Genomic DNA, 27209 nt, shown 5'->3' with positions numbered 1-27209 from the left:
ATAAAACAAAAGTATTGCATTATTCAGCTTCTAGTATAGAACCCAAAGTCTTGGTCTGTTTTAAATTGTAGTTATGGAACATAATTTTGTTGACGATAGCGTCGCATACCCCAGAAGTTACTCTGTAACAAAAACTAAAATATAATATACGAAAAGGTCGTGAATATCTTACGATTGATGCCTGAACGAGTCGCGAGGCTTAACAAAACGAGGGTATGCAAAAGACATAACTCACTTTCCTAATTTTAAACTATATTAGAAAAAGGGTAAGTTTAAACTGTTATGGTTAATTTATTGTCAAAAAAGCTATTCAGGCTGACTTCGTCCTTGTGTCATCTTATATCTTTAAACGAGCAATTCTTGTATATATATATATATATATATATATATATATATATATATATATATATATATATATATATATATATATATATATATATATATATATATATATATATATATATATATATATATAGTAGCTGTTGCCCGCGACTTCGTCCGCGTGGACTTCAGTTTATAGCGCGCGATTTCAACAAAATTGGTGTTAGCTTAGCTTAGTTAGCTAAAAAGCTTTTATAAAAAAACCTTGGTACCCCTTATATATATATATATATATATATATATATATATATATATATATATATATATATATATATATATATATATATATATATATATATATATATATATAGCCTATAGCCTTCCTCAATAAATGGGCTATCTATAATCTAAACTGAAAGAATCAAAATTCGTTGCGTAGTTTAAAGATTAAAGGGACATGAGGGAAAAAAAGCGACTTTGTTTTATAATAATATGTATAGAAGTCGCTTTTTTCCCTCATGTCCCTTTGAAAAATTCTTTCAGTGTTAGATAGCCCATTTATCGAGGAAGGCTATAGGCTATATTTTATCACGCTAAAACTAATAGAAACGAAGAAATAGAGGAAAATGTGGAAAAAACGGGGGGAAATTATTTGAAAGGGCTTATTTGAACGCGCTAATCTCAGGAACTACTGGTCCGATTTTCCGAAATTCTTTCAGTGTTAGATAGCCCATTTATCGAGGAAGGCTATAGGCTATATTTTATCACGCTAAGACTAATAGGAGCGAATAAATAGTGGAAAATGTGGAAAAAATGAGGGAAATTTTATGAAAGGGCTTATTTGAACGCGCTAATCTCAGGAACTACTGGTCCGATTAAGAAAAATCTTTCAGTGTTAGATAGCCCATTTGTTAAGGAAGGTTATGGGCTATTTTTTATTACGCTAAGACTAATAAAAGCGAAGAAATAGAGGAAAGTGTGGAAAAAACGGGGGGAAATTATTTGAAAGGGCTTATTTGAACGCGCTAATCTCAGGAACTACTGGTCCGATTTGAAAAATTCTTTCAGTGTTAGATAGCCTATTTATCGAGGAAGACCAAAGGCTATATTTTATTATTCTACGACTAATAGGAACAAATAAATAGAGGAAAATGTAGAAAAAACGGGGGAAATTATATGAAATTGCTTATTATCTTAAGATTCTTAAGAACTACTGGAGCAATTTTTATGTTATTTGGCAAACATGAAGAATAGACCACGTTAAGAGACATAGTTTATTTTTTTGCGGAAAAATGTACGGTCGCGTGAAATTCCTAAATTACGCAAGCGAAGCCGCGCGGAACATCTAATATATAATAAAATCGTAGGAAAGTCAATGCTGTACATTGAATATTTTTGTACTTGGTACTACATTGAATACTTGGGACGTGATCTACTATACTAACGCGGACGAAGTCGCGGGCAACAGCTTTAGTATATAGGGGGTTTCGGGGGCGATAAATTGATCTAGCTAGGAATCATTTCTAGAAAATGTCATTTTCATCGGATACCGAGCAAAGCTCGGTCAAACAGCTAGTGTAACGAATGAGGACGAAACATTGTATATTTTATCCTCTTTATCTATTCTTATTAGTGAAAACTTTTAATACTGCGATTGGGAAAGAATTTTCTGTACCTAGGTGAGTAAATAAGGAATGAGTAACTGCAAATAATATTTAAAATTTGGCTCAGATGAAAAAAGATATTCCTTATTTCTTTTCAATTCTTACCTTCGACTCAATTTTAGCTGCAAATCATTTTCAACAGCATCCACCAAGTGGTCATAACTAGGTATTTCCTCCTGCACATAATATTCTAAGTGATGTCTGAACATTTTGTTGTGCAGTGCTTGCCTAAAATAAGAATAATATTTAGTACAGGTGATTATTTTATTCCGTTTCGAGACTTTGCAGAATAGTCCAGAACTCCTGAATGTAACCAAACTTTTACTATAGAAGAAACAGTCGTACAAAAAACTGCAGCTTTAAAGAAAACAGCAAAAAACATGTGCTTCCTACTATAAAAAGACAAGTGCCGAGTAAGAAAGATGAGACATTGTGTGGAGTTCACACGTAAATCGCATAAGAAATGACGGTATAATAAGTATGGCATCTATTTATATGCAAAGGTCGGAGCAGAAGGCTACTTATATTTTACTATCGCAGTTTCTACATACACAAACACAATGTGACTTGCCATAACGTATCATCAATAATCTTTATAATGTCTTCTTTGCTCAAGTTGTTCAGAGATTCCACTTTTAATCCTCTGTAGTTCAAATCGGACGACAACAAGTCATAAGGAGGAGGCTGGAAACATATAAACAATTTTTACCGCGGCTCTTCACGCTGCTGGCGTAAGGCGTAAAAGGGGTGACAGACGTGCGAGTAAGTACGCGGACTTATGGCTCGACGATCTTATTCGCCTGTGTGTCAGCAAAGAGCCGCGAGCCGGGAGCGGCGAGCCTGGGGGCATGGTAATCCAGTGTGAGCGATTCTCGTGTGTCACCGACGTCGAGCCGAGTAAGTTCGCGAACTTAAAACCCACGTGCTTTAAGTTCGTACGTCTATCAGGCCTTTTAGCCGTAAGGCTCTAAAGCAGCTATAGATACTAAACCTGCGGCCCGCTGGGATTTTATCAGTGATAAAGTCCCGGCTGCCCGCACGCGTAAAGTTAAAAAATTTTGAAATCTACGCCCACCGACAAAATAGTGCAGTCTTCGTGAAAGTCGAGAAAATTTTAAATCGCTAATTTTAAAGATCCTTATTTTTTACCCCTAAAAATTTGGTTGTGGCCCAAGACGCATTTTTGGACCGTATAAAAAAAGGTTGAGTACAACGGCTCCCAAGGAGCCTTGGGAGCCGTCGCATCATGTATAGCGTTCAGAAAAACCTTTTTTTTAACTGTAAATATAAAAATTAAAAATATTTTTATTTTATACTGTTGGAGGTGCTTTAAGTGCGTTACTCACGTGCCCCCACATCTGCCGGAGTGACATCCTTCGACAGCCGTCCCTCTGGCCCTGGGAGCATATCGACAGGGAGAGCGCCAGGTGCGTTGAGCGCGGCTTCGGTAAGTCGGACACGTATGGCGGACAGTCGTTAATGTCCTGTGAACAATATATTTTATTCTATTCTTGCTAACAATATCTAATAAGTAATAACTTAAAAATCTTCGGTCGTTACTATCCTTTAAGCTCGGAAAATACTGGATCTATTTTGATTTAATTTCACACAGTCGTGATTTTATCTTACGCGTACGGAGTCGTAACAAACATACTTAGCAACAAGACTATTATTTTTCAGTAAATTTTAATTTCGTAAGTTATCTAGCCCATCGATCGTGGAATAACGAGACACAATAGCTTATCTATTGTTATCGCGGCCGGATGCGGCCGCTTAGGGCTTCATGAACTAGATGATAATTTCAAGCGTCTAATAAGTAATATATTTAAAACAATAAGGGACTGTCTCACTACTTCCTGATAAGTGCCTGATAGGCTATCCACAACTTGCCTGACAGATTGAGCATGGAGTATCTGTCAGACAAGTTGTGGATAACCTACCCGGCACTTATCAGGATTGGTAAATCAGGCCCTATGTATTATTAAAACATGCAATTGTTTACTTTATAGAATTTTCCCTTTTCCGTTATTACAAACTCTTGCAGATATTGCTCTGTCTTTTTCTTTCGCAGCATTTCATTCTTGTGGTAAATTTTCCGTACTGTTAAGTCCAATATTTCGCAGGTTACCATTGTGCTGCCAAGAAAAAAACCAGTTACATAGTTATATAAAATTTTGGCAGTAGTAACAGCGGTGTATGGCTGAATGGTATAATACCATAGCAGCTATGGTATTGCTATGGCATAGCTTATAGTTTGTGAGTAGGATTCACTTCTTAGGAACAAACGAGACTCAGATGTGTCATCAGTCATCACTCATCCATCATAATGCAAGCCGTTTGAGATCTACATGCGCAAGTAACCATATAAAGTTAAGTTGGTTAAATATCTGTTGATGTAATTGTATCATTAATATTACAATGAAAGAGAAAGCATGATATCCTTACGCAGCATTAAAACAAAAACCTTAATTGGCGCAAGGGACCTAACGTCGCGTCGCTCGTGAGGGTGTAAGGCTTCAGTCTCGAAATCAGCGGGCAGCGGGGCGGGAGCGGCGGCGGCGCGTTTCGCTAGGCGGCTTATCCATATAAACCTATACATTGGAACGCGCCGCATCCGCAGACGAACATAGAGCCTCCTCCTTTTTTGGAATTCGGTTGTGTTGAAAAAGAGGTATGAATCTCACGTCAAAGTAGCGGGTTCCCTCAGCGTGTAAACAGTCATGGTGATCCACTCTACCTCGCCCGGCGCGATCACTCCCCAGTACGGAGTCATCACTACGTTCACCACGCTGTCGATTCTTTCACTGGTAAAATTAATAATTAAAAGTTGAGTTTTCCTGGCGATTTTTGATGCCACAAATCAGGCGATTGCTTGGGTACAATTTGAAGGTCGTGGCCTGTTGATTTAGGACTGATAGACGTTATCCGCTTAAATTCGGTCTGTGGTGTAGTTCTCTCTAGTCAACATAATATGTAGAATAATCGGCCAAGTGGGAGTTCCGGGTTTTCGTACCATTATAAGGGTTCCGTACCATTATAGATCAAAATTAGGCCAAAATTTTTGTTTTTGGGAGCCCCTCTTAACCCATCGATCGTGGAATAACGAGACACAATAGCTTTTTTATTGTTATCGCGGCCGGATACGGCCGCTTAGGGCTTCATGAATGAATTTTTTAATCATTATAATTATTAAATATTAAAGTACACATAAAACTAAAGATTGTGTGAAAAATTCAAGTACCTACCTACCTGTTGCTATTATTGATACAGAGTAAAAAAGGCCAAAAAAATCTCGTTTGTTGTATGGGAGCCCCCTTTAAACATTTTTTATGGTATTTTTTGTTATAGCGGCAACAGATATACCTACACAATCTGTGAAAATTTTAACTATCTAGTTATGACCGTTCTTGAGTTACAGCCTGGAGACATACAGACGAACAGACAAGGAAGTCTTAGTAATAGGGTCCCGTTTTTACCCTTTGGGTACGGAACCCTAAAAATATTACAGACACTTACGGAAACCATATGAATCGGTAGTAGTGATCTGTGTCGTTGTTGATGGCGATTATTTCCCTCATGAGAGAATGAGTTGGCATTATTGGTAATGTTATATGCTCCTGAGAAAGGTAGACCTGTAAAAAGTGACCATCATTAGTCTTAAGAGTTGAGACGTGCCAAAATCTACGCTTCATATTTTTGAGTGAAAGATTATACAGTGTGTAACAAAAATAAGTGATAATACTTTAGGATGTGTAAGTGTTCCTTGTAAAGAGTTCACTGTGAAAGTAGCAGCTCTGAAAGACAATTTTTTTTTTTCACTTTTGTATGGGCAATGGGCCGAGCCGCGAGCGTCACGAATTTCCCCATACAAAAGTGAAAAAAAATTTTGGTCTTTCAGCATTGCTACTTTCACAGTGAACTCTCTACAAGGAACACGTACACACCCTAAAGTATTATCACTTGTTTTTGTTACACCCTGTATAAACATTTATAGGCACTCTTACGACCGCACTCAAAGACTTCAATAAATTGAGAGTCTGACAAAAAACGTATCGAGCTCATTTTGAAATCATAATTAAATTTAAGATAAGCTATAATTAGGGTTCTGACGCCTGTTTTCACCAACGATCTCCTAACGGTAAGTGGTCCCTAGCGATCTTTGCGGGTCAAATAGATATTTGAGATATTTAGCTGTAGTATGTTTTAAGATCTCTTAAATATTTGATATTTAAGAGATCTTTAAACAAACACATTAAAAAAAAGTAATGTTTTGCAAAAGTTCTTCCTTAGGGACGAACACGACACACAAAAATTCGTGAAATCTTGAAGTATGTATGAATATATATAAATATGTATTATGTACCCTTAATGGCCGCTAGGGGACCACTTAGCGTTAGGAGGCGGTTGGTGAAAACAGGCATGAGTTAAGTAAACTTACAACGTTAGTTCTATAAGCCGAGCGAATCAATTTCTCCGTATAAAACGGAATATCCAGTCGCGTCTCAACGCAGTTGGGCAATCCACCCTGCCCTTTTACCAACACTTTCAGTGTGTCATATCCAAACGTGCAATAAAATGTCACCTGGAAATTTAGTAAAAGGAATTGTATTGAAAGCTCGATCGGAAGCTATACTGGAAACTGCGAAAGTAGAAGTCAAAGCAGTAAGAGCGAAAGCGAGAGGAACGGAGATGTAGCGGACATGGACTTACCCAGGACTGAAAAATATTTTGTTTCCAACACTTCATTTTATGCAGAGTAGGTAACACGTTTTTAATTTCTACTTGCCAGAAAAATTGACGTTTATTTTATCATCTAGGGAGGGGGGGTGCTGCCCCTCCTCCCTGCCCCTACCTGGGTACGCCCATTGTAGCGGTAGTACTTATTTATAAGCGGGAGCGAAAACGAGAGCAGAATTTTAGTAGTCAAAATGCATTTGCTAGTTTCAAATTTTCAAAAGCGAAGTTACATCATACATGTAAAAATGTGTGGTGTTATAAGTTATAACGCAAAGCAATCGCCATGACACTAAAGGTACAATTCCGTGCATCGCGACAGTCGTAACTCGTAAACCGCGCGGCCGACGACAGTCGTAGGCCGCGCGCGGTTTACGACTGGCCATAGATCTATACTAATATTATAAATGCGAAAGTATCTCTGTCTGTCTATCTGTCTGTCTGTCTCGCTTTCACGCCAAAACTACCGAACCGATTGTAATGAAATTTTGTATACAGATAGTCCAAAGCCTGAGAAAGGACATAGGCTACTTTTTTACTGGAAAAAAGGGTTGTAAGGGGGTGAAAATACGAAAATTTGTTCAAATTAAGTTAGTTCCAAAAATTCATACTAGATGGCGCCGTGCTCTTACATCGAGGTGGTATCATCATACATACGAGTTTCGATTTTTTTCGATTGTTATTTCTTTTTTACGTTATTTAATAAGTCAGTACTTTATATTATATACAGTGAAGTAACCTTAGACCTATCAATGATAAATAGTTTATGGGTAAATTTGTGTAATTGGGGGGCTAAATAAGCTTTAAAATTTGGCATAAAATTTGAAATATTATGTGCACACTGCACAGCTGTTTTGATTTAAGGGGTACCAGGGTTTTTTTTATAAAAGCTTTTGACACCAATTTTGTTGACATCGCGCGCTATAAACTGATGTCCACGCGGACGAAGTCGCGGGCAACAGCTAGTGATACATATATATACTGAGAACTGTCGCGATGTACGGAATTGTACCTTTAGCAGTTAGCACTGATTTGATATACTAACACTAGAGTAAGGACCTTTTGTTGCTGACACTATGGATGCAAATCTGAAGCGACGCGCTAATGCAAGTTCCATACATTTTATGCCATCTTAATTATTCGCCTTCGAAACTATAAAGCGCATGCATTTTGAGTAAGAGCCAGTCCGCACGGTGCGTTGAGTCGACGCAGCGCTGCCGTTTGACGCATAGCCGGCCATATTACGAAGCAGTCTTAACGTCAACACCTCCTCCCGCTTCGTCTCGGAGGCTGCTGTCCCGTGTCCGTCATGTGGGCGTTGCGCGCTGCTGTCACGACACAGCGCGCCGTGTGAACAACTTGGTTATTTGTATGTAAAACAACGCAACGGTAGCGTTGTGTCGACGCAAGCTCTGACGCAACGCGCCGTGTGGACTGGCTCTAAGTACTCTAGAGTAGTTTATCAGTAAGGAGGTATTTTAAAATGTTCAAATGTATCACTTTCAATTCTTGGTATAACCTCATAATCGATCATCTCCGAAGGCAGGAAACTGAATGGTATCGCTTTTCTGTCGTACGCGGCTACTTCTGTGAAGAGCTGCAGGCATTTGATGGCGTTATCCGACGTGTACGCATGTAACAGTCGCCACGTCGCAAACACATCGTTCGGGTTGTATAACCATAAAACCTTAAAAATTCGGGATATCATTTTATTGAGGCTTTTGACTTGTTAAATCCGGTCGTAGATGGTAGAGCATGTAGAGACTTATACCCATGGCTACATTGTCTCTTTCACTTTCGAGTCATGTCTCGTGGTGTGGAAACGAGATAGCAACATAACTATTCATACATAGGCAAATCCATACAATATTATAAATGCGAAAGTGTGTCTTTCTGTCTCTCTGTTATCTCTTCACGCCCAAACCGCTGAACCGCTGTTGCTGAAATTTGGCATGGAGATTGGAGATACATTTGAGTCCCGGGAAATAGAGGGTACTTTTTATTCCGGTAAAGTGTATGGTTCCCGCGCGATAAACGAATTTTGGTGCAACGGAGTTGCGGGCGTCATCTAGTTACTTCTATCTGATGGTAGTATTATCTACATTTAGTTGACTTTCTCTTCCTTACCCGAATGACTGGATCGAGATTATTGATAGGGACTCTTCCACAGTCCAATATAGCGAAGTTCTCCTCCGAGAAACATCTTCTAAGAGGTCTTAAAACTAATTGTGTTCCTGACAATGCGTCAACATGTAAAAATATGTTGACAGTTCTTTCGTTTGGTAGAGATAGAACATAGCATAGTGTATTCTTTCCTTCCACGTTATATTTGAATTTTACATCCAGAAGTAGAGGGGTATCCGGCTGAAGAAATGTTAGTTATTGGTCAATTGTGAGGGTGAAAGATTTCGCTGTCTTACTTAGATACAAAATGGATGAAAGACAAAAGAATCACGAAAATATTACGAAGGTGTCTAAGGTCCACTTGCGCAGATCCAGGTTAAAGTTAATACCGGGTTAAATTGTGTGTTATCTCTAACATTCTTCATATATTTTATGAAAGAGATACTTATCTGCGCAAGTGAGCCTAAACGTAATGTATCTCTTTTTTTAACCAAACGTTTCTTTGAGAGTCTTTGAAGGATCTCAAGTTTACTGATTTTTTTAATGAGAGATATTGTTATTTGTTAGCCTAGTGGTAAAAATCCAGAAACCAAACTTTCAAGATGAAAAAGTTCCTGAATAGCAAAGAGTACCATAACAATTCCATCGTGTGGTGATATATCAACCAACGGTCTATGAGGGCAGAAATGTCGCATTTCGAAAGTAGATATCCCTGTTTGCACTTCCACCATATCACAATCGCATATCTTCTCTCTGCGTAACGTCCAAGACACAGGAACGTCGTATACGCATCCAATGACAAACACCAAATGCACAAAGTCCACATTATTGCAAAGATCTGGAGCGAACAGATTGGCGTACAACGGCTTTCTTGGACGGCATTCGGATAGGGCCTGGTTGAGTCTGTGAAGTTTCTTATTTAGCTTAATATGTTAGTTCACATTGGAACGAGATGATATGGACACGACGATGAACAAAATTGCAAAAATATCAAATCATTATTGACATTTTTATTTTGTATTGCTCATTAGCATCGCCGTGCCTCGTCTTATCTTTTTACTTTATAAGTGTATCTGCTACAAGAAAAAGTACCTATCTATATACAGTGGCGTAACCGGTAACTATAACATCCGGGGCCCGTGGCAAATTGATGGGGCCCTATCAGTAAAAATCGTCACGTTAATAATAAAACACTGTATAAAAAATTTCTGACCTCACAGCCTCACGTGGGAGAGCCATGCTTCGGCACGAATGGGCCGGCTCGACCGGAGAAATACCACGTTCTCACAGAAAACCGGCGTGAAACAGCGCTTGCGCTGTGTTTCGCCGAGTGAGTGAGTTTACCGGAGGCCCAATCCCCTACCCTATTCCCTTCCCTACCCCCCCTATTCGCTTCCCTTCCCATCCCTACCCTCCCCTATTTTATTCCCTCTTAAAAGGCCTGCAACGCACCTGCAGCTCTTCTGATGCTGCGAGTGTCCATGGGCGACGGAAGTTGCTTTCCATCAGGTGACCCGTTTGCTCGTTTGCCCCCTTATTTCATAAAAAAAAAACCTCTTGGGCCGGGGCCCTTTTGGGCCGGGGGCCCGTGGCATTTTGCCAGCCGCAGCACCCTATAGTTACGCCACTGTCTATATAGCAAACGCAACGGGAATCAGGCATTTGAAACATCTTCCCCTATCTGCTCTATTATTATGTTTTTTTAAATATATATATCCTACTCCTTGGTTACTTACTCATCGACATTAACCATATTCCAGACGTGATGATTGCTCAGACTTACGGGACACTTCACAGAAATTGTTCGTTTGATCTGCAAATGAAAGTTGTTCAGTAAAATGTTCAAAGCTAATTAACTAGATTTTAGTGTCAATCATTTCTGCGCAAATTAACTGATAGTTTTATCTGAAGGTTTCTTAAATTTGCTGTATCTAGAAACCATACCAGCCTTAGTAGACAAGTGGCAATCGATTATCGTAAAAGTTTACAAAATGTATGCGATTTGATATAAGTCATTGCTTCGCTAGCGAATACTAATGAGTAATGTCAAATCCCATACATTTTCTGGCGTTGGCGTTGACGTTAACAATAATCGCTTGCCGCTTGTCTAGGCCCTCAGTTCGGATCAAAACCTTAGTCCTTATAGGTCATACCTAACTAAGTAGATACAATAAGCCATCCAAATTATATTACTACCTTCATGGTTGGGTAGATTCCGTCGTACCAAATGGTACAAACAGTCTTCTTCGAACCTTCCAACTCCTCAATATCATCAAGTTCAGTGTGATAGAGCACCGTGTACTTTATATCCACTTGTCTGGGCCCGGCACCATCCGCAGTTATTATAATGTTTACGTCACAGTGGTGTGATGGCTTCAGACTGTTCTGTTGGAGGTCATCAAAAGAGCAAGTTTAGCAATTTCTTTATCTTGTGAAAAAATGATGCATAAAGCAGTAGTTATTACTTTGGCTACTTTATCCAAGTTTTGGAACCATTTGGTTTCGAATTTTCTGGTCAAAGTACCTATTTTCTGGTTTGACAAAAATCAGAGACAATATCAAACATTAAGAGGCTATTAAAAGAGCACAAAAATCAGAGACAAACCAAACATTACGGTAAGAGGCTATTAAAAGACCCAAGTTAATTGTCTATTGGCGTTTTTCTGAAAGTTTTTTCTCTACTATCCGACCACATATAGTAATCATCAATCATCTTTCTACTCACAACACAAGACTCGATCTCCAACTTATCACCGCTGTAGTCATCCCCCATTCCGTTAATGGTGTAATCCAACTTAAATGTGAAGTGACATGAGGTACTGTTGTACAGTTTGATGGTCACTGGCGTACGCTCTCCGACCACTATGTCGTGAAGATTCAACGTTTTTGGTAGGGCCTGTGGATTTAGTTTGCCTAAGACCTGTTTCACCATATAGGTATATCTGACAGATAGAATATACTCTATCTGTAGATAGAGTAAATACTATACATATTATATTATAATAAGTAAATATTATCAGAGACATTGATTCTTATTATAGTTTGATTTCAGAATTGCGTAATTTGGTCAGATAATGTCAAGTCGACAACATGGACTTGAAATATCTCGATGAAATAAAGCACCTACGTCGCCATATGCTTATGAATCTGATGCAACGTTAACATACCTAATTATAATTATTTCTAATAAAAATCACGCACCTTCAAATCTGGTAACTCTGAAAATCCCATGATGCGCATGATTATTTCGCTAGGCTTACCAACTGGCCTAAAAATGGAATTATTATCATTGGCCCTTCAAATTAAAGCAACATTTAAATAACTTCTTAATTTACGTTACTGCACTACATTACGTTTCATGATGATCTTTTGAATTCTCAAAACACAATGCTCATTTAACGTAATACCTGCAGGCTGATCACCTGATTGTCTGACAAGTAAGATGATCCATGCGTCGGATGGGCATGTAAAAAGTCGGTCCTGCTCCTGATCTCTCGCCGGTCGTGTCGGTCTTCCGTCCCACTGGGTTATGAGAGTTAAGGAATAGAGAGTGCTCTTGTGTACTGCGCACACACTTGGGCACTATAAAATTACTCCTGCGTAGCTGGCCTGGTTTCAATGAAACCGGCCACCGTCACCGAAACCGGTGTGGGAGCTATATAATTAACCTTAACTTACTTGTTATCAATCAAACAGATGCACGAACAAGTCACTGTTGCCTTGTAGACTTTATTGTGCTGCTTCGGGAAGAACCACCATCGGTATTTGAACATTTCCTTGGGCGCCAGCATTATGCAGCCGTTATTGTCGCCGCCAAGCCAAGGTGCGTTACTCAGAACTCTTATACTGAAATATTCGTAAAGGACACCATTTCAGGCTTAAGCAAGTTTGAGCCTTTGGAGTTACCATAGGATCTAACTATCCATCATACGTATGTTATAAATGCGCAAGTGTTTCTGTATGTTACCTATTCTCGTATCGTCCGAACCGAGTGTCACCGACGGTCGCCAAGTGAGTGAGTTTACCGGAGGCCCAATCCCCTACCCTATTCCCTTCCCTACCCTCCCCTATTCCCTTTCCTTCCCATCCCCACCCTCCCCTGTTACCCTATTCCCTCTTAAAAGGCCGGTGCCGGACCTGCAGCTCTTCTGATGCTGCGAGTGTCCATGGGCGAGGGAAGTTGCTTTCCATCAGGTGACCTGTTTGCTCGTTTGCCCCCTTATTCCATTTAAAAAAACCGCTAAACCGATTTTGCTGTTTTGTATCGTGATTACTTTGAGTCCCGGGAAAGGACATAGGATACTTTTCATCCCGGAAAAGTGTACGGTTCCGGTGCGATAAACTAATTTTGGCGCAAAGGAGTTGCGTTCGTCATCTATTTTCTCTATAAAATATAAATGCGACAAACAATATTTCTCTCTTCTTTCCAACTCCCAATCAAAAAAACTTGAGAGGTGTCAAGGGACACCCGGATGGAACGAAGTTATTAAAAAAAACGCCATTTAGTTGACGCCCAGGAATACTTTCAATGCCCTCTGCCCCTACTATGCAGGTACTAATAAAAAGTGTCGTTACCTTCGATCACTAATATACAAGATAGTCCCATACAAAACCTCTCGAAAATCTGTCGCCAAGTAAAAGTGTTTAAAAAAGTATACATTTATCTAAAATCAACCTTAATAATAGTTATTAAAGATCTTTTTATAAAACAATGTACAATGTGTGTTTACAAAGCAATAAATTTTTACGAACGACGCACGCTTCAAACTAAATTCAACCATCGTCCATATGTCTTAAAGTTTAAATTATTACAATTCCAAAAAAGCACTTCAATAATTTTACGGCCGCACGTCGCCGCTGGAACAGGGTGAAGTGAAGTATGAGTGGAGTCGAAGTGTTCAACATTTTTTGTTGATTGTAATCATTTTAACCTGTCAAGCCCCAAGCGGTCGCATGCGACCGCGCCAAATGTCAAAAGCTATTAGTCCATTTTTTTATTTTTCCAAAGTTTAATGTATAAAGTGTGGAGTAATTATTTTTACTTGTAATATTATGTTGTTCTAATATGTTTCATCTTATAATTAACTAAAATATACGTGTATACATTGAATATAAATGCTTAGAACATACAACGCTCGCTAAAGTCGGCTTGAAAAATTGTTCGCATCTTTGCCGTGCTATAACTGATATCCAATCTCCACATCTAACTGGATCTCGAGGAAACCTAAAAAAGATATATTCCTCAATAAAATAAATAATAATTAATAGCGACTCCACCAAATGGAACAGAAACACAGTGCATAACCCGAACATTTCAAGTGGGCATGATAAACTACGATAAGTACCTTTAGTATGAGTATTCGCAATTGAGATGGTTTATACCTCGTGTTGATTTATTTACAACTTACTTTTAAAACTGTTTTTTGTTGATTTCTTAACGAAATACCAATATTTATAATGCAATTGTATTATATATATTAGGATAAAATTAATTCTTACCGGAAATATGAAATTCCATCCTTTTTTTGCGTTTTAAACGTATGATTTTTACAATTGTTGAACGAGCACTGGGACATGTTTCCTAGCGGAGCGTTCGAGCACTACTAAATCGAAAGTCCACCAGAATGTTGCGTTTGGTGCTCTTTTAGTGAGGTCGTTTTTTGCCGCGGACTGTGTATCTTGTATATTAGTGATCGAAGGTCGTTACAACTTTTTCTGTCTTTCGCAACGCGCGATAAGTAAATAATGAAACTAACTGCATTTCCATCCTCGTAAGGTTATGTATGTATGCGGGGCAGTTACTGGTACAACCGGTGATAGTCGGCGGGAACTCGAACAGCTCATTCACTTCCGGATCGTAGCCTTGGGAGACGATATCCACGTTACAGGTCTCCGCCGTACCAAATATATATATGGGTGTCTGAAATATGGTTTAGAATGTGTTCATTATTGGGTATATGCCATGGGTGCACTTAAGCAAAACAAAACAAGGCCTTTGTATCCGTTGTGGATGATTTAAATTTTAAACGGTATTTTCAGAGCGAAGTAATCACTAAAATACTGTAGCGCCAGGGACAATATATTTTTTTAAATGTCCGTATGGTTGCCCAAGCACAAACGACATTCTTGCAACATAGTCGGTCTAGTCCAGAGGAAAGAACTAGTCAATACGTCTGGGACCAACTATGTGCGGGTTTCCTCACGATGTTTTCCTTCACCGTACGAGCGTCCGTATTATGTACTTGAGATCAGAAAATGCCTCATTGGTACATCCACCCGGCATCGAACCTATACACCCTCTCGATTGCAAACCAAAGGTCTACCCACTAGGCCACGGATGCTCTTAAACAGTAGAGCATGGACAGTGTAATCCCAATTTGGTGCTCAAAGGTTTATGAAAAACATAAAATGTAATAGCTTAGGCCCGTATTTTGGTCAGTACTCAAGATGCATCTCGGTCTCAAGACACGGTTCAGGCTCAGTGATTGGTTGGCTGTCAAAATTTGGACCAATCACAGAGCCATACCGCGTCTTAAGACCGGGTCGGTACTGACCAAAAATACGGGCCTTAGACCGCGTCCCCATTTAACACGGAGTGGCATCGTCACCGAGCCACGACACGATGTCGCCAACGTGACATGGTGCGGTGCCTTGACACCGTGTCACGTTGGCGGCATCGTGTCGTGGCTCGGTGACGACGCCGCGCCATGTTTAATGGATCGACGCGCTGTTATACTTAGCTACCAAAAACGTAGTACCTTATGTGTGTCATTGACGATTAGTTCCCAACTCTCGTAGTACTCTCCAGCTGTCTTCGGCTCCAACGCCACCACCACCACCTGCCAACCCCCACTGGGTATCACACCGCACGTGGGGAATACTGCGAAATTCCTGCAAATATAATAATATGAAAAAAGTTTCTATGCATACTTCCATACTAATATTATAGATACGAAAGTATGTCTGTCTGTTCTGTTCTTCACGCCCAAACCGCTGACTGAAATCTGAAATTTATATAGCATGGAGATACTGAGTCCCGGAAAAATGTACGGTTCCCGCGCGATAAACGAATTTTGGCGCAACGAATTAGCGGGTGTCATCTTACCTATATCCTTTCCCGGGAGTATATCCATTTCAGCAAAATCGGTTCAACAGTTTGGCCGTGAAGAGGTAACATGACAAACATAATTATATTCGCATGGGCGTACCCAGATAGGGGCCCCAGATAGTGCAGGCCCCCGGCCCCTTAGATAAAATAAACTTCAATTATTTTTCTGGCAAGTGGGAATTAAAAACGTGTAATCTACTCTGCGCAAAATGAAGTGTAGAAAATCAAAAATTTTTTAGTAAGATTGAGAAAAGTAAATTGTCATGATTTTTTATTTCAACATACCAGATTAACCATATTATTATATTCTTGAAACAGGTACGCCCATGTATATTGGCATTTATAATATTGTCTACTATAGTAGTAACTGTGATATGAATTTAATCGTACTTATTCATTAAAAATGCATGCACTCACGTTTCGTCAGATGACGCGAATTTAAACATCATAGGTATATCCGATTTATTGGACAGGAGAAAATTAGTAAAAGCCGTCCGCACAGGAACAGTCGGAGGTAGCACTACCTAGAAACATATTAAATTATTCTAAAACCTAGTATAATAAATATCTGGTACCTACTAACTACGTATAGCTATAAAACCGAAATATGACAAATATAAGGGTCCAACGATTTTGTCAAGAAAAAGACTTAAACGCGTGCGCAGCCGCGGCAAAAACCATGGCAATTCAAATATTTATTCTTAATATAGGGGGTTTTTGGAAGAATGTGAAAGAGTGATGTTGTGTTTTTATATTATTTTCCTAAAATTGTGTTATCTGGGTTTTTAATGTGTAATATTGGTAGGATATTAACCATTAAATATTCGTTATCGCGCACAAGTGTAGGAAAGTGATGTAATAACCAGAAACGTGCTCTTTTGTGTTCCCTCCAAAACTCCATCAAAAGTTTCAGTAAAGCGTCCTACCACTTTACTGAATCGACCGACTTGACTTCTTGACTGTATTGACTTTATACTTAGACTTTGACTAGACTTTAGACCTGACTGACCTGACGATAATACCTATAGAAAAAATTGTATAAAGAATATTGTTTTCCCGCCATAATATTATACTCGACACTGGCCATGGTTATAGCCGAAGTGCCATTATATGGAAAAAAAAATCTTAATATACTCTACGTTCGAGCTCCAGGGAATAATAGAGAATGACAAGGGGAGGCGTAGTACCAGATACCCAGTACCTACTATCACACTAATATTATAAAGGCGAAAGTTTGTGAGTTTGTATGTTTGTTACTTCTTCGCGTCTGAACGGCTGAAGCGATTTAAATGAAATTTATTATGATAGCTCCATGGTTGATACCCTGGATTAAAACTCAGGCTACATTTAACTGGGGAAATTGGAAAATATCACAATATAGTTTCCCTGATAAACCGCGGGGCATAGCTAGTTGTGTACATGACTTCAGGACCCGATTCCTCAAAACTATAAGCGCGCGAAGAAAGAAAATCAATAAACAGTGTCAATATATAGGCGTACCCAGGTAGGAGCAGGGGGGGCAGCTGTCCCCCCCTAGAAGATAGAATAAACGTCAATTTTCCTGGCAAGTGGCAATTAAAAACGTGTTACCTACTCTACGCAACATGAAGTGTTGGACAAAAAATCTTTTCAATCAGATTAATAATTTAAGTCAATGTTCATGAAGTTTGCTTTCAATATACCAGACTGACCATCTTCTCGAAACAGGAATGCTGCCCCCCCTAGCCATGGGCGTAGCCAGTCTTGGGCTCAGAGTGGGGCAGCTGAGCAGTCAACCTATCCCCCGCGCTTTTTTTTTGATCGCACTTATTTTCATATCGACAAATTTTTTAGTGTAACTTTCTAACGGATATTATGATTGTTGTTAGTAAGTATAAGAAAAAAAATTTTTTTGTTTAATTGATAGGCACCTTATAGGTCAGAGCCAGGGTGAGGCAAGCGCCCCAGCTTGCCCCAGTGTGGCTACGCCCATGCCCCTAGCTGAAATCCTGGGTATGCCCATGAGTGTCAAAATAAATATTATCACTTCAACCAAAATACTTTCCTCTATTGGACAATCCCATTTAGTCTTCCGTCTCGTGCAGGGATCTAGCGTGTTCCCTATGCACGGTATTCTGAACCAGGTGTGCTGTATTCTTGTGGTGTACCCCTGCTCATCACGCCTTCTTGACTGATAATCACCACGCAGAAGGTAACTGTACACTTCATTTTTTGTTTTCGGTCTGGCATAACATAGTTTTTTAATATGTACCATCGAGGAAGTTGATTCCTATGCAATTGACAGACCAACGTTATTGGGTCGAATATGTCAATTCAATGTTAATTGTGATCTGTCAGCTGGGTTTGACGTAACGCAACCAAACTACTTAGGTCCCCGATTTGCATAGGAATCAACTTCTCTGATAGTACCATCGAAGAAATTGATTAATAGGCAAATGATGGACAAGCAAATAATATATTATAATGTAACGATTTGTTCAAAAAGCGGCGCAGTCGCGCTGTCGTATTTACGTACATTTACTTGTCATCTCGCGAAGTTGCCGACAAACAGTTCGTTCGCACTTCGCGCCGCTGTATATAAACCACGGAGCAAAAACAAAGGTTTGTTTTTGCTCCGTGATATAAACCCAGCCTTACAATTTAATTATACCTGAATCTGATGGTAAAAAGTCTGGACTCGTTGGGAGGAATAGTAAGTTCAATGGGATCAATGATGAAAATATTTTCAGGATCTGAAACGTAGTGTATTTGTTATAATATGTAGGTAAGTCTTGTAATAAGGTAGCATTTTAAATTAAGCTGATCGCACATTGATTGTCAGCACCGTACGCGTCGAACGCGCCGCAGTCTGCATAGTACACCGTACACGAAATGCGGCGCGTACGGTGCGGACGAAAGTGCCGGCGTGAAACAGCGCTTGCGCTGTGTTTCGCCGAGTGAGTGAGTTTACCGGAGGCCCAATCCCCTACCCTATTCCCTTCCCTTCCCTACCCTCCCCTACTACCCTATTCCCTCTTAAAAGGCCGGCAACGCACATGCAGCTCTTCCGATGCTGCGAGTGTCCATGGGCGACGGAAGTTGCTTTCCATCAGGTGACCCGTTTGCTCGGTGCCCCCCTTATTTCATAAAAAAAAGTGCGATGTTTCACAATCATAATATCATTTAATAACTACTACGAAGTACGAATTCTAAAATGCGGCTCGTTCGGCGCGTGCGTGCTGATAAATGTGCGATCACCTTAATGTGGACGTCTATCAATTTACTCGTAGGTACTTAAACAAACGGTTCTTTTCTGGAAAATTTACCTTGGAGCCACTTCATAAAACCATCCTCGGCCTGATGATTCGTCACAGATATGGTCTGCGATATGTTAAGAGTGGTATCTAAGGAGCTCCCCCTCTTGAAGTCTACTTGTCTCGGATACACCGAAGCTTTTGGGATATATTTTAGCAATTTAAGACTGTTTTCCATTAGACGTGAATAAGATGAATGTCCTTGAAATTGCCGAAAAATATGCTTCTCTCTCAGGTTGGTAAGGTAAGGTTTCTCATGCAAGAGCGTTGCTATTACCGGTAGAAAAATTGGCTCCTGGAAATAGGTATAGTTCTAGTACCTCTAGTAGGAAATAGGTATAGTTCTAGTACCTCTAGTAGGAAATAGGTATAGTTCTAGTACCTCTAGTAGGAAATAGGTATAGTCTACCTAACTTCCTGATATTATATAGGTACCTAAGCATTTACTAATTTGGTCAAAAGTAAAATGACGCGATGTGAGTGCGTTTTTAGAACTTTAAAATTTATTAGGTACCTTGAATCTTGTTCTTATTTTTTATCGACTCTAACAATATAGTGACTGTAGTTATAAATTGGATCGATTCAAATAACCTATTTAGTTGCATATAGGTTTAAGAGTTTTTTCATCAAAACAATCAAATTAAAAAACAAAACCTGGTGTACGACTAGGAAAACTAATTCATCTAAATGCGTCCATCGTGTAGATTTCAAATTAATCATTGCAGTGATCCGTTCATAAGCTTTGATAACACCACAGTTGCCGGTACAAATCTGTAAAAAACAAGATATCTTACGCTATCAGACCTAACTTTGTATATTCTGACCTACTCGCGTCTCGTACCATATAATTTAGTACTTCCCACCACCCAGGGCTGTAGCTACAGTCAGATTTGAGGTAGGGCAGCATTGGTTACAGGTAGGGCAGAAGTACAAAAAAATAATCATAATTTATTGATTTCTTGGGTTTTGGTATTTTTAAGGTAGGGCATTATGATTTTAAGGTAGGGCATTGCCCCCCAATGCCCCCCTCTAGCTACCACCACCACTATTCATACATAGTTACGTAAGGGTAACTTTTGTCGACTTTCGTCGACGCAGCGACGCGACGTACCTAAAGCGGCGTTACATGCGATACTTAGGGCCTGTTTCACTACTTTCTGATAGGCTATCCACCACTTGACAGATAAAGTATAGAGAATATATAAAAAAAGTTGTGGATAGCCTATCCGGCACTTTATCAGGAAGTGGTGAAACAGGCCCTTATAGTGCTTAAAGTCGACGTGCATTCGCCGGTTTCGAAAAATATACCTACTTGAATGTGCTCCTGTCCAGAATTTGAAAGAAGCCACTGGTATGTCGCCTCTATAGAAGACTCGTTAATAATATCCACCATTTGAACTCGTTCCATGGGATCAGTGTTTGAAATTTCAAATACTATCCGCTTTTTACTAAGTCTTACTTTGGGACCTATAAAAAGTTGTCATTGGTACATGGTAGGTTTGCTCATTTTGCCTTTAAGTTCCAGCTCAACGCTAAGCCTACCCACTGTTTTGAAATGAGCTTGTTATGTAGGTAGGGTTGCCAGGTCGCTTAACTGAAAAGCCGAACAAAGCAGTGAGCTTGGCCAGACATTTGTACAAAAAAGCCGGAAACGCTGCTATCTAGTACTAATAATCTAAACTTTTAGTACCTATACCTAGCAATACATTCGGCAGCGAGTGTACAAATTTTCGGTTTTCTGAAAATAATTTAACATCTAACAGATGACATATTTTTGCATCTCATTACCTAGGTGTAAAACCGTCTAAAATTTGCAGGATTTCCACACAAAACTATAGATTATTAAAAGCTCTACAAAATCGTAGCGGAGTTATAGTACCTAATTATAGTAACTAGTAAGTTACTCGATACACCTATTTTGAGTTATGACCCCCTTGCATAATGATTACATGACGATACTCTATATCTAAGACAGTCTGTCTGTCCGTCTGTCTGTCCGTCCGTCCATCCGTCCGTCCTTCCGTCTGTCTGTCTGCCGCTATTACAAAAAATATTAAAAACAAAATAGAATTAATATTTAAGGAGGACTCCCATACAACAAACGTGATTTTTTGGCCTTTTTTGCTCTATATCAATAATGGCAATAGGTAGGTACTTACTTGATTTTTTCTCAAAATCCTAAGTTATATGTGTACTTTAATATTTAATAACAATATTAAAATAAACTACGAATAAAAAATAAAATATAAAATTAAGGGGGCCTCCCATACAAAAAACACAATTTTTGGTCTAATTTTGCTCTATAATGGTACGGGTTCCGTTATCCGTACCATTATAGAGCAAATATAGGCCAAATTCTCGTGCGCGAGTCCGACTCCTACTTGGCCGATTTTCGATGTCCGTGCCCAAAGATTAAAAACTATGATTTCAGATTTTTGTAAGCATTTTCGTGATGGACGTGGCTTACATGACATATTGTGTCTGTACAAACTACAATGATGTAGGTACAATAGGTTACACTAACCAAAACTTTTTCCAGTTACGGTCAACTTGGAAGCATTCCCAACAGAATCTTCTATCAGGAAATACTCCGTAAATGTCAGTTCTCGAATTACTGGCTTAAATGATAGCTTCACTTCTGCTTTTTCAAGGGCTCCGAGTTCAGATGATGTGAGCGAAACATCGAAAACTTTGTCAACACTATTTAAATTGTATAACAGAGATACATTGTAAGTTACATCAATCTGAAATGGTTTAGGTGGTTAAAGGATAATATGACTACTTAGGTAGGTACATTTTTTTCATTGAATTTTAAGGGACCGGCCGCGCCCGCGCAATGCAGATTGTATGTGCGCCGCAGACTCGATCACACAAAAAGTGTGCCGTCTGCGATCTCCCTTATAAAAATCCAATTATTGTTAAGTTAATTTTTACAATATTTTTGTAAAGTTTGTAAGATCGGTCAATTATTATTAACAAGAGCAAGAGACTGACTTAAAAACTATATATTTTGTACCTTTGCTAGATTTTTAATTGTTGTTATTTTTTCTGAAACCGTATCAACCGGGATTGCTCCAAAATCAATAACATCTTTAGATAATATTATATTCTTACTGTATTCTGAATGAGTTTGCATCTTGCGTTTAACTTTATTTATGTTTCAAAATATTAATCCTGTTGTATTTTTGGTTTGAAATTTGATTTAAACCAAATTTAAACGTAACTGACAATTACTTAGTAATTAATAGATTAAAAAAAAAATTCAAAAATAATTCACTGATTAGAATTTTTGGTTTGCTAATAATGTTAACATTACTAATAATGTTATGTACTTAAATAATATACTTCTCTGTACGTAACGTGTGTTTTTTTTTCTATCTATAGTGTCATAAAAATAATATTTTCATTATGACATCTTTAACAACCGCTTACATTTCTGAAGCGAAAAAACAATTTACAATAATATAGCTTATACATCAGAATAACATATAGGCTACAATTTTAACCGACTTTCAAAATGGGGGAGGTGTTATGTTCGTTTTCTTATATTCAACGATTACTCCGCCGTTTGTTAACCGATTTTCAAAATTTTTCTTTTGGTATATAGGGTATCATCTCAATTTGGTATTATATTCACAAAAGTGGTGATCTGATGAAGAATCCATTAGTAATCGAGGGAACTCCTCAAAACTTATAGGGAAACATGTGGCGACTTCGGTTTCGTGAGAAGTATTCTAAGCATATGCTACCAACAAGTAAGATTTTGTACCCAGATATACCTGGTATACCGTGGTTCGGAAGGTGCTGAGAGAACTCCTGATTCTTTATAGATACAAGTTTGAGAGTTTCGGCGTTGTTTTAAGAGCAGAAAGCATCATCATCACTACCATATTATACCATTTCATAGTCTTTTAGATCGAGACTCGAGTTTGTCAAGCGATAATTTAAAAAATCTATACCTACCTAATATTATAGGTAAACCTGAAGAGTATGTTTGCTTGAACGCGTCAATCTCAGGAACTACAGGTCCGATTTAAAAACTTATCTCAGTGTTAGATAGATCATTTATCGAATAAGACTATAGGCTATATTATATTATCACGCTAAGACTAATACGAACGAAGAAACTCAGGAAAATGTGGGAAAAACGGGGGAAATATTTTTTATGGGACCAATTTCCATTATATATTCCATTATACGATCATACAAGCGACAGTCAATTCCGTCAATCATGAATTATGTTTGACTGATGGTGACTGATGGACTGACGAATGGTATTAGACGGTCACTCAGTTCTCTTCAGTTTTATGTCAGTCAAAGCCAAAATTTTCAAAGGTACGGTACGTACATACGTTTCTAATTTTTTCCTAATTTTTTTTTGAAATAAGGGGGCAAACGAGCAAACGGGTCACCTGATGGAAAGCAACTTCCGTCGCCCATGGACACTCGCAGCATCAGAAGAGCTGCAGATGCGTTGCCGGCCTTTGAAGAGGGAATAGGGTAATAGGGGAGGGTAGGGATGGGAAGGGAAGGGAATAGGGGAGGGTAGGAAAGGGAATAGGGTAGGGGATTAGGCCTCCGGTAAACTCACTCACTCGGCGAAACACAGCGCAAGCGCTGTTTCACGCCGGTTTTCTGTGAGAACGTGGTATTTCTCCGGTCGAGCCAGCCCATTCGTGCCGAAGCATGGCTCTCCCACGTATAAACATCCATACATCCAAACAAACTTTCGCCTTTATAATATTCGTTGAACATAAGAAAACGAACATAACACCTCCGTATTATTCTGGTGTATAAGCTATTATAATGTAAAGTTTCATTAAAATCCGTTCAGTAGTTTTTGCGTGAAAGAGTAACAAACATCCACACATCCAAACATCCAAACAAACTTTCGCCTTTAAAACATTAGTAGGATTACTATCAAAAATGGGACGGAAAAAAGTAAATAAAGTGTGGGAGGAAAAAAAACAGGCACTTCGCCGTTTCAAAAGAAAATTTAAAGTGTATATAGATGGCTTTCGGATCATTGCCGCGAGCGACCGCGACTGACGTAAATTCAAACGAAATGCCAGTTTATGACATAGGCAACAGGTTTCATTTTACTCTACTTACCTACCTACTAGCTTACGCCACCGCCGCGCCGGCGGCAGCGTGGGTCGCCACGCAAATGTCAGTAGAAAATGATACTTAAATTGTAAATCATAAAGTAGCATTTAATTTGAATATTGAGACAAAACATAAAGTAACGTTATCATTAACGTTAATTTATACCGGTATTAATTACCGCTACTTTTTAACGTTTTAATGTTACCAGTACCGATAAGAAGTATAGTTACCATATTTTTACCGGTATTCCGGTCCCTGATTGCTATACTGTGGTACTATCAAATATTAATTGACTGGGAGTTTTGCCGGGAATGTGAAAGAGTGATGTTGTGTTTTTGTATTACGAGGGCTGCTATTTATGTATCCGGAATTAAAAAAAGAAACAAACATATATCATTTAATATGGTTTTATTGCTTTTCAAAATATTCGCCGCGATGATCGACACACTTTTGCATACGCTGGAACCAATTTTCATAGCACTTTTTCCATTCTGATTGAGGTATCTCCAAAACGTGCATTTTGAACGCATCAACAGCCTCTTCGCGGCTCGAAAAACGTTGACCACGTAATTTGTTCTTCGCGTATGGAAATAAAAAGAAATCGTTAGGTGCCAAATCAGGGCTGTACGGCGGATGACCAGTCAATTCGATCTTTTGACCCTCCAAAAACTGAGTTGTTTCAGCTGAGGTGTGACAGCTAGCATTGTCGTGATGTAATATGATTCTGCGTTGTCGGTTGTCCTTTCTTATTTCTTCAAAGACTTCTGGTAAACAAATGGTCGTATACCATTCAGAATTAACCGTTTTACGATTCTCTAATGGCACTGTAGCCACATGTCCATTAATTCCAAAAAAACAGGCGACCATTTGCTTCAAAGTACTTTTTGCACGAGTAACTTTTGTTGGTTTCGGCTCATCTTGGAACACCCACACCGTTGACTGTTGTTTAGTTTCGGGGTCATATGCATAGATCCAAGATTCATCACCTGTGTAGATATTATAAACGGCTTTTGACGTACCACGGTTGTATTTTTTTATCATTTTTTTGCACCAATCGACACGAGCCCGTTTTTGATCGATTGTCAAGTTGTGCGGAATCCAACGCGAACATATTTTTTTACAGCCAAATGTTCGTGTAATATCTTATGTATGCTCGTCATACTTATGCCTAAGGACGCCTCTATCTTGCGATATGTAACATGACGATCACGCATTATTAGTTCCCGCACAGCATCTATATTTTGTGGGACAACAGCTGTTTTTGGGCGACCTTCTTTATTTTCATCCGTGAGCATAGACCGCCCACGATTAAACTCACTGTACCAGTGATAAACAGTGGTTTTTGATGGTGCTTCATCTCCAAAAGTTGCGGTGAGTTGAATAAAGCACTGTTGTTGATTTAGCCCACGCCGAAAATCGTAGTAAATCATTGCACGAAAATGTTCACGCGTTAAATCCATGGCAAATGAAGACACGCAATTTTCAAAATGACGCCACAATGGAAAAATAATTGACAGTCACATGAAACAAAATGTATTCTTCAACCAAAGAGTTCTATTTTCAAATGTTGTAATTACTTTTTAAATATTGTTCTTGTAAGTGGCCAGTTCCGGATACATAAATAGCAGCCCTCGTAGGTACCTATTTTCCTAAAATTTTTATCTGGGTTTTTAATGTTTAATATTGGTAGGATATTAACCATTAGATATTCGTTATAGTGCACAAGTGTAGGAAAGTGATGCAATATCCAGAAACGTGTTATTTTGTGTTCTCTCCTAAACTCTATCGAAGTTTCAGTAAAGGGTCTACCACTTTACTGAATGGTGCATGCACCGCCTGAGTTCATATTATGCACTCTAACACACACACACACTCACTCACATACGTACACACTCGCACCATGACACAATGTATTAGGTCTTATGCGTTAAAAGTCAAAAAAGTTGATTCCGTAATCACAAATATTTGCACCCTAGATATGAATCATGATGGCATGAAAATAAATGTAGCATACATATTAAAATCAATAAAACCTAATATACTTAGTACCCACACAAACACACAACATCTCTAATTTTTGCATCATAGCAGTTTTTACTTACTGAAACCAATACACTGTCGTAGGGCTATGGGGCTCGCACACACACACACACACACCCTTCTTTCCCCCTAGACAGTACCATTTATTGAACCCAAAACACACGTGTCGTAGGGCTAGGACACCATGAACACAAACATACACACATACACACACACACACACACACAAAATGACCTTTTTATCCTTAACTCTAGCCTATTTTTACATTTAATATATAATATCTAAAAGTATTTGTTTACTAAACCCATATATTAAGTCTATGCTAAATCCAAAAACATGATAGATTATAAAATTATAATAACATGAACATTGGATTGTACTTCTTTTACAACCGCCTCAACTGTGAGAATCACTGACTCCGATATCGTATATATATAATAGTTTCGAAGTCAGAGATCAACCAACCTGTGCCATCCGATTTTAAATTCTAATTTGTTCAACAAAAAAACATTATTCATTGCCTGTAAACAAGATGTAAGTTTTTGGGATATCAATAAACGTATTATTATTATTATAACTTTACTGAATCGAACGACTTGACTTCTTGACTGTATTGACTTTTACTTAGATTGACTAGACTTTAGACCTGACAATATAGAAAAACGATGCTGAAAATTGTATTTATAATATTGTTTTCCCGCCATAATATACTCGATACTGCCATGGTTAAATGGCTGAAGTGCCATAATAAGAAAAAAAAAACATTTGACTGTCAAATGTCAATGTCACTTTCCGTTTTCAGTACTGTCAACTGTCAAA

At 38.7% G+C, this 27209-nt stretch overlaps 1 protein-coding gene across 1 annotated transcript; it reads right to left on the bottom strand.

The window, feature by feature from the left end:
• Positions 1-19: 19 nt before the first annotated feature.
• Positions 20-21984, bottom strand: LOC121731468 (cilia- and flagella-associated protein 65-like). The gene is made up of 25 exons (XM_042120890.1): positions 21769-21984; positions 20557-20711; positions 19899-20015; positions 19257-19539; positions 18602-18683; positions 17992-18173; positions 16369-16471; positions 15602-15734; positions 14600-14763; positions 12522-12689; positions 12045-12111; positions 11569-11739; positions 11040-11228; positions 10580-10656; positions 9476-9746; positions 8847-9083; positions 8239-8406; positions 6424-6567; positions 5502-5617; positions 4670-4789; positions 3988-4120; positions 3332-3469; positions 2557-2669; positions 2091-2213; positions 20-122 (listed from the first exon to the last, which is right to left on the bottom strand). Exons 2-25 carry the CDS (start codon positions 20650-20652, stop codon positions 20-22), a joined length of 3498 nt encoding a protein of 1165 aa, XP_041976824.1. The 5' UTR covers positions 20653-20711; positions 21769-21984.
• Positions 21985-27209: the final 5225 nt, after the last annotated feature.

This window comes from Aricia agestis, chromosome 11, assembly GCF_905147365.1.
Source record: "Aricia agestis chromosome 11, ilAriAges1.1, whole genome shotgun sequence".
In the NCBI taxonomy this organism is placed as follows: domain Eukaryota; kingdom Metazoa; phylum Arthropoda; class Insecta; order Lepidoptera; family Lycaenidae; genus Aricia; species Aricia agestis.
The sequence above is the reverse complement of the archived record's forward strand: the minus strand, read 5'-3'. Positions and strand labels throughout refer to the sequence as shown.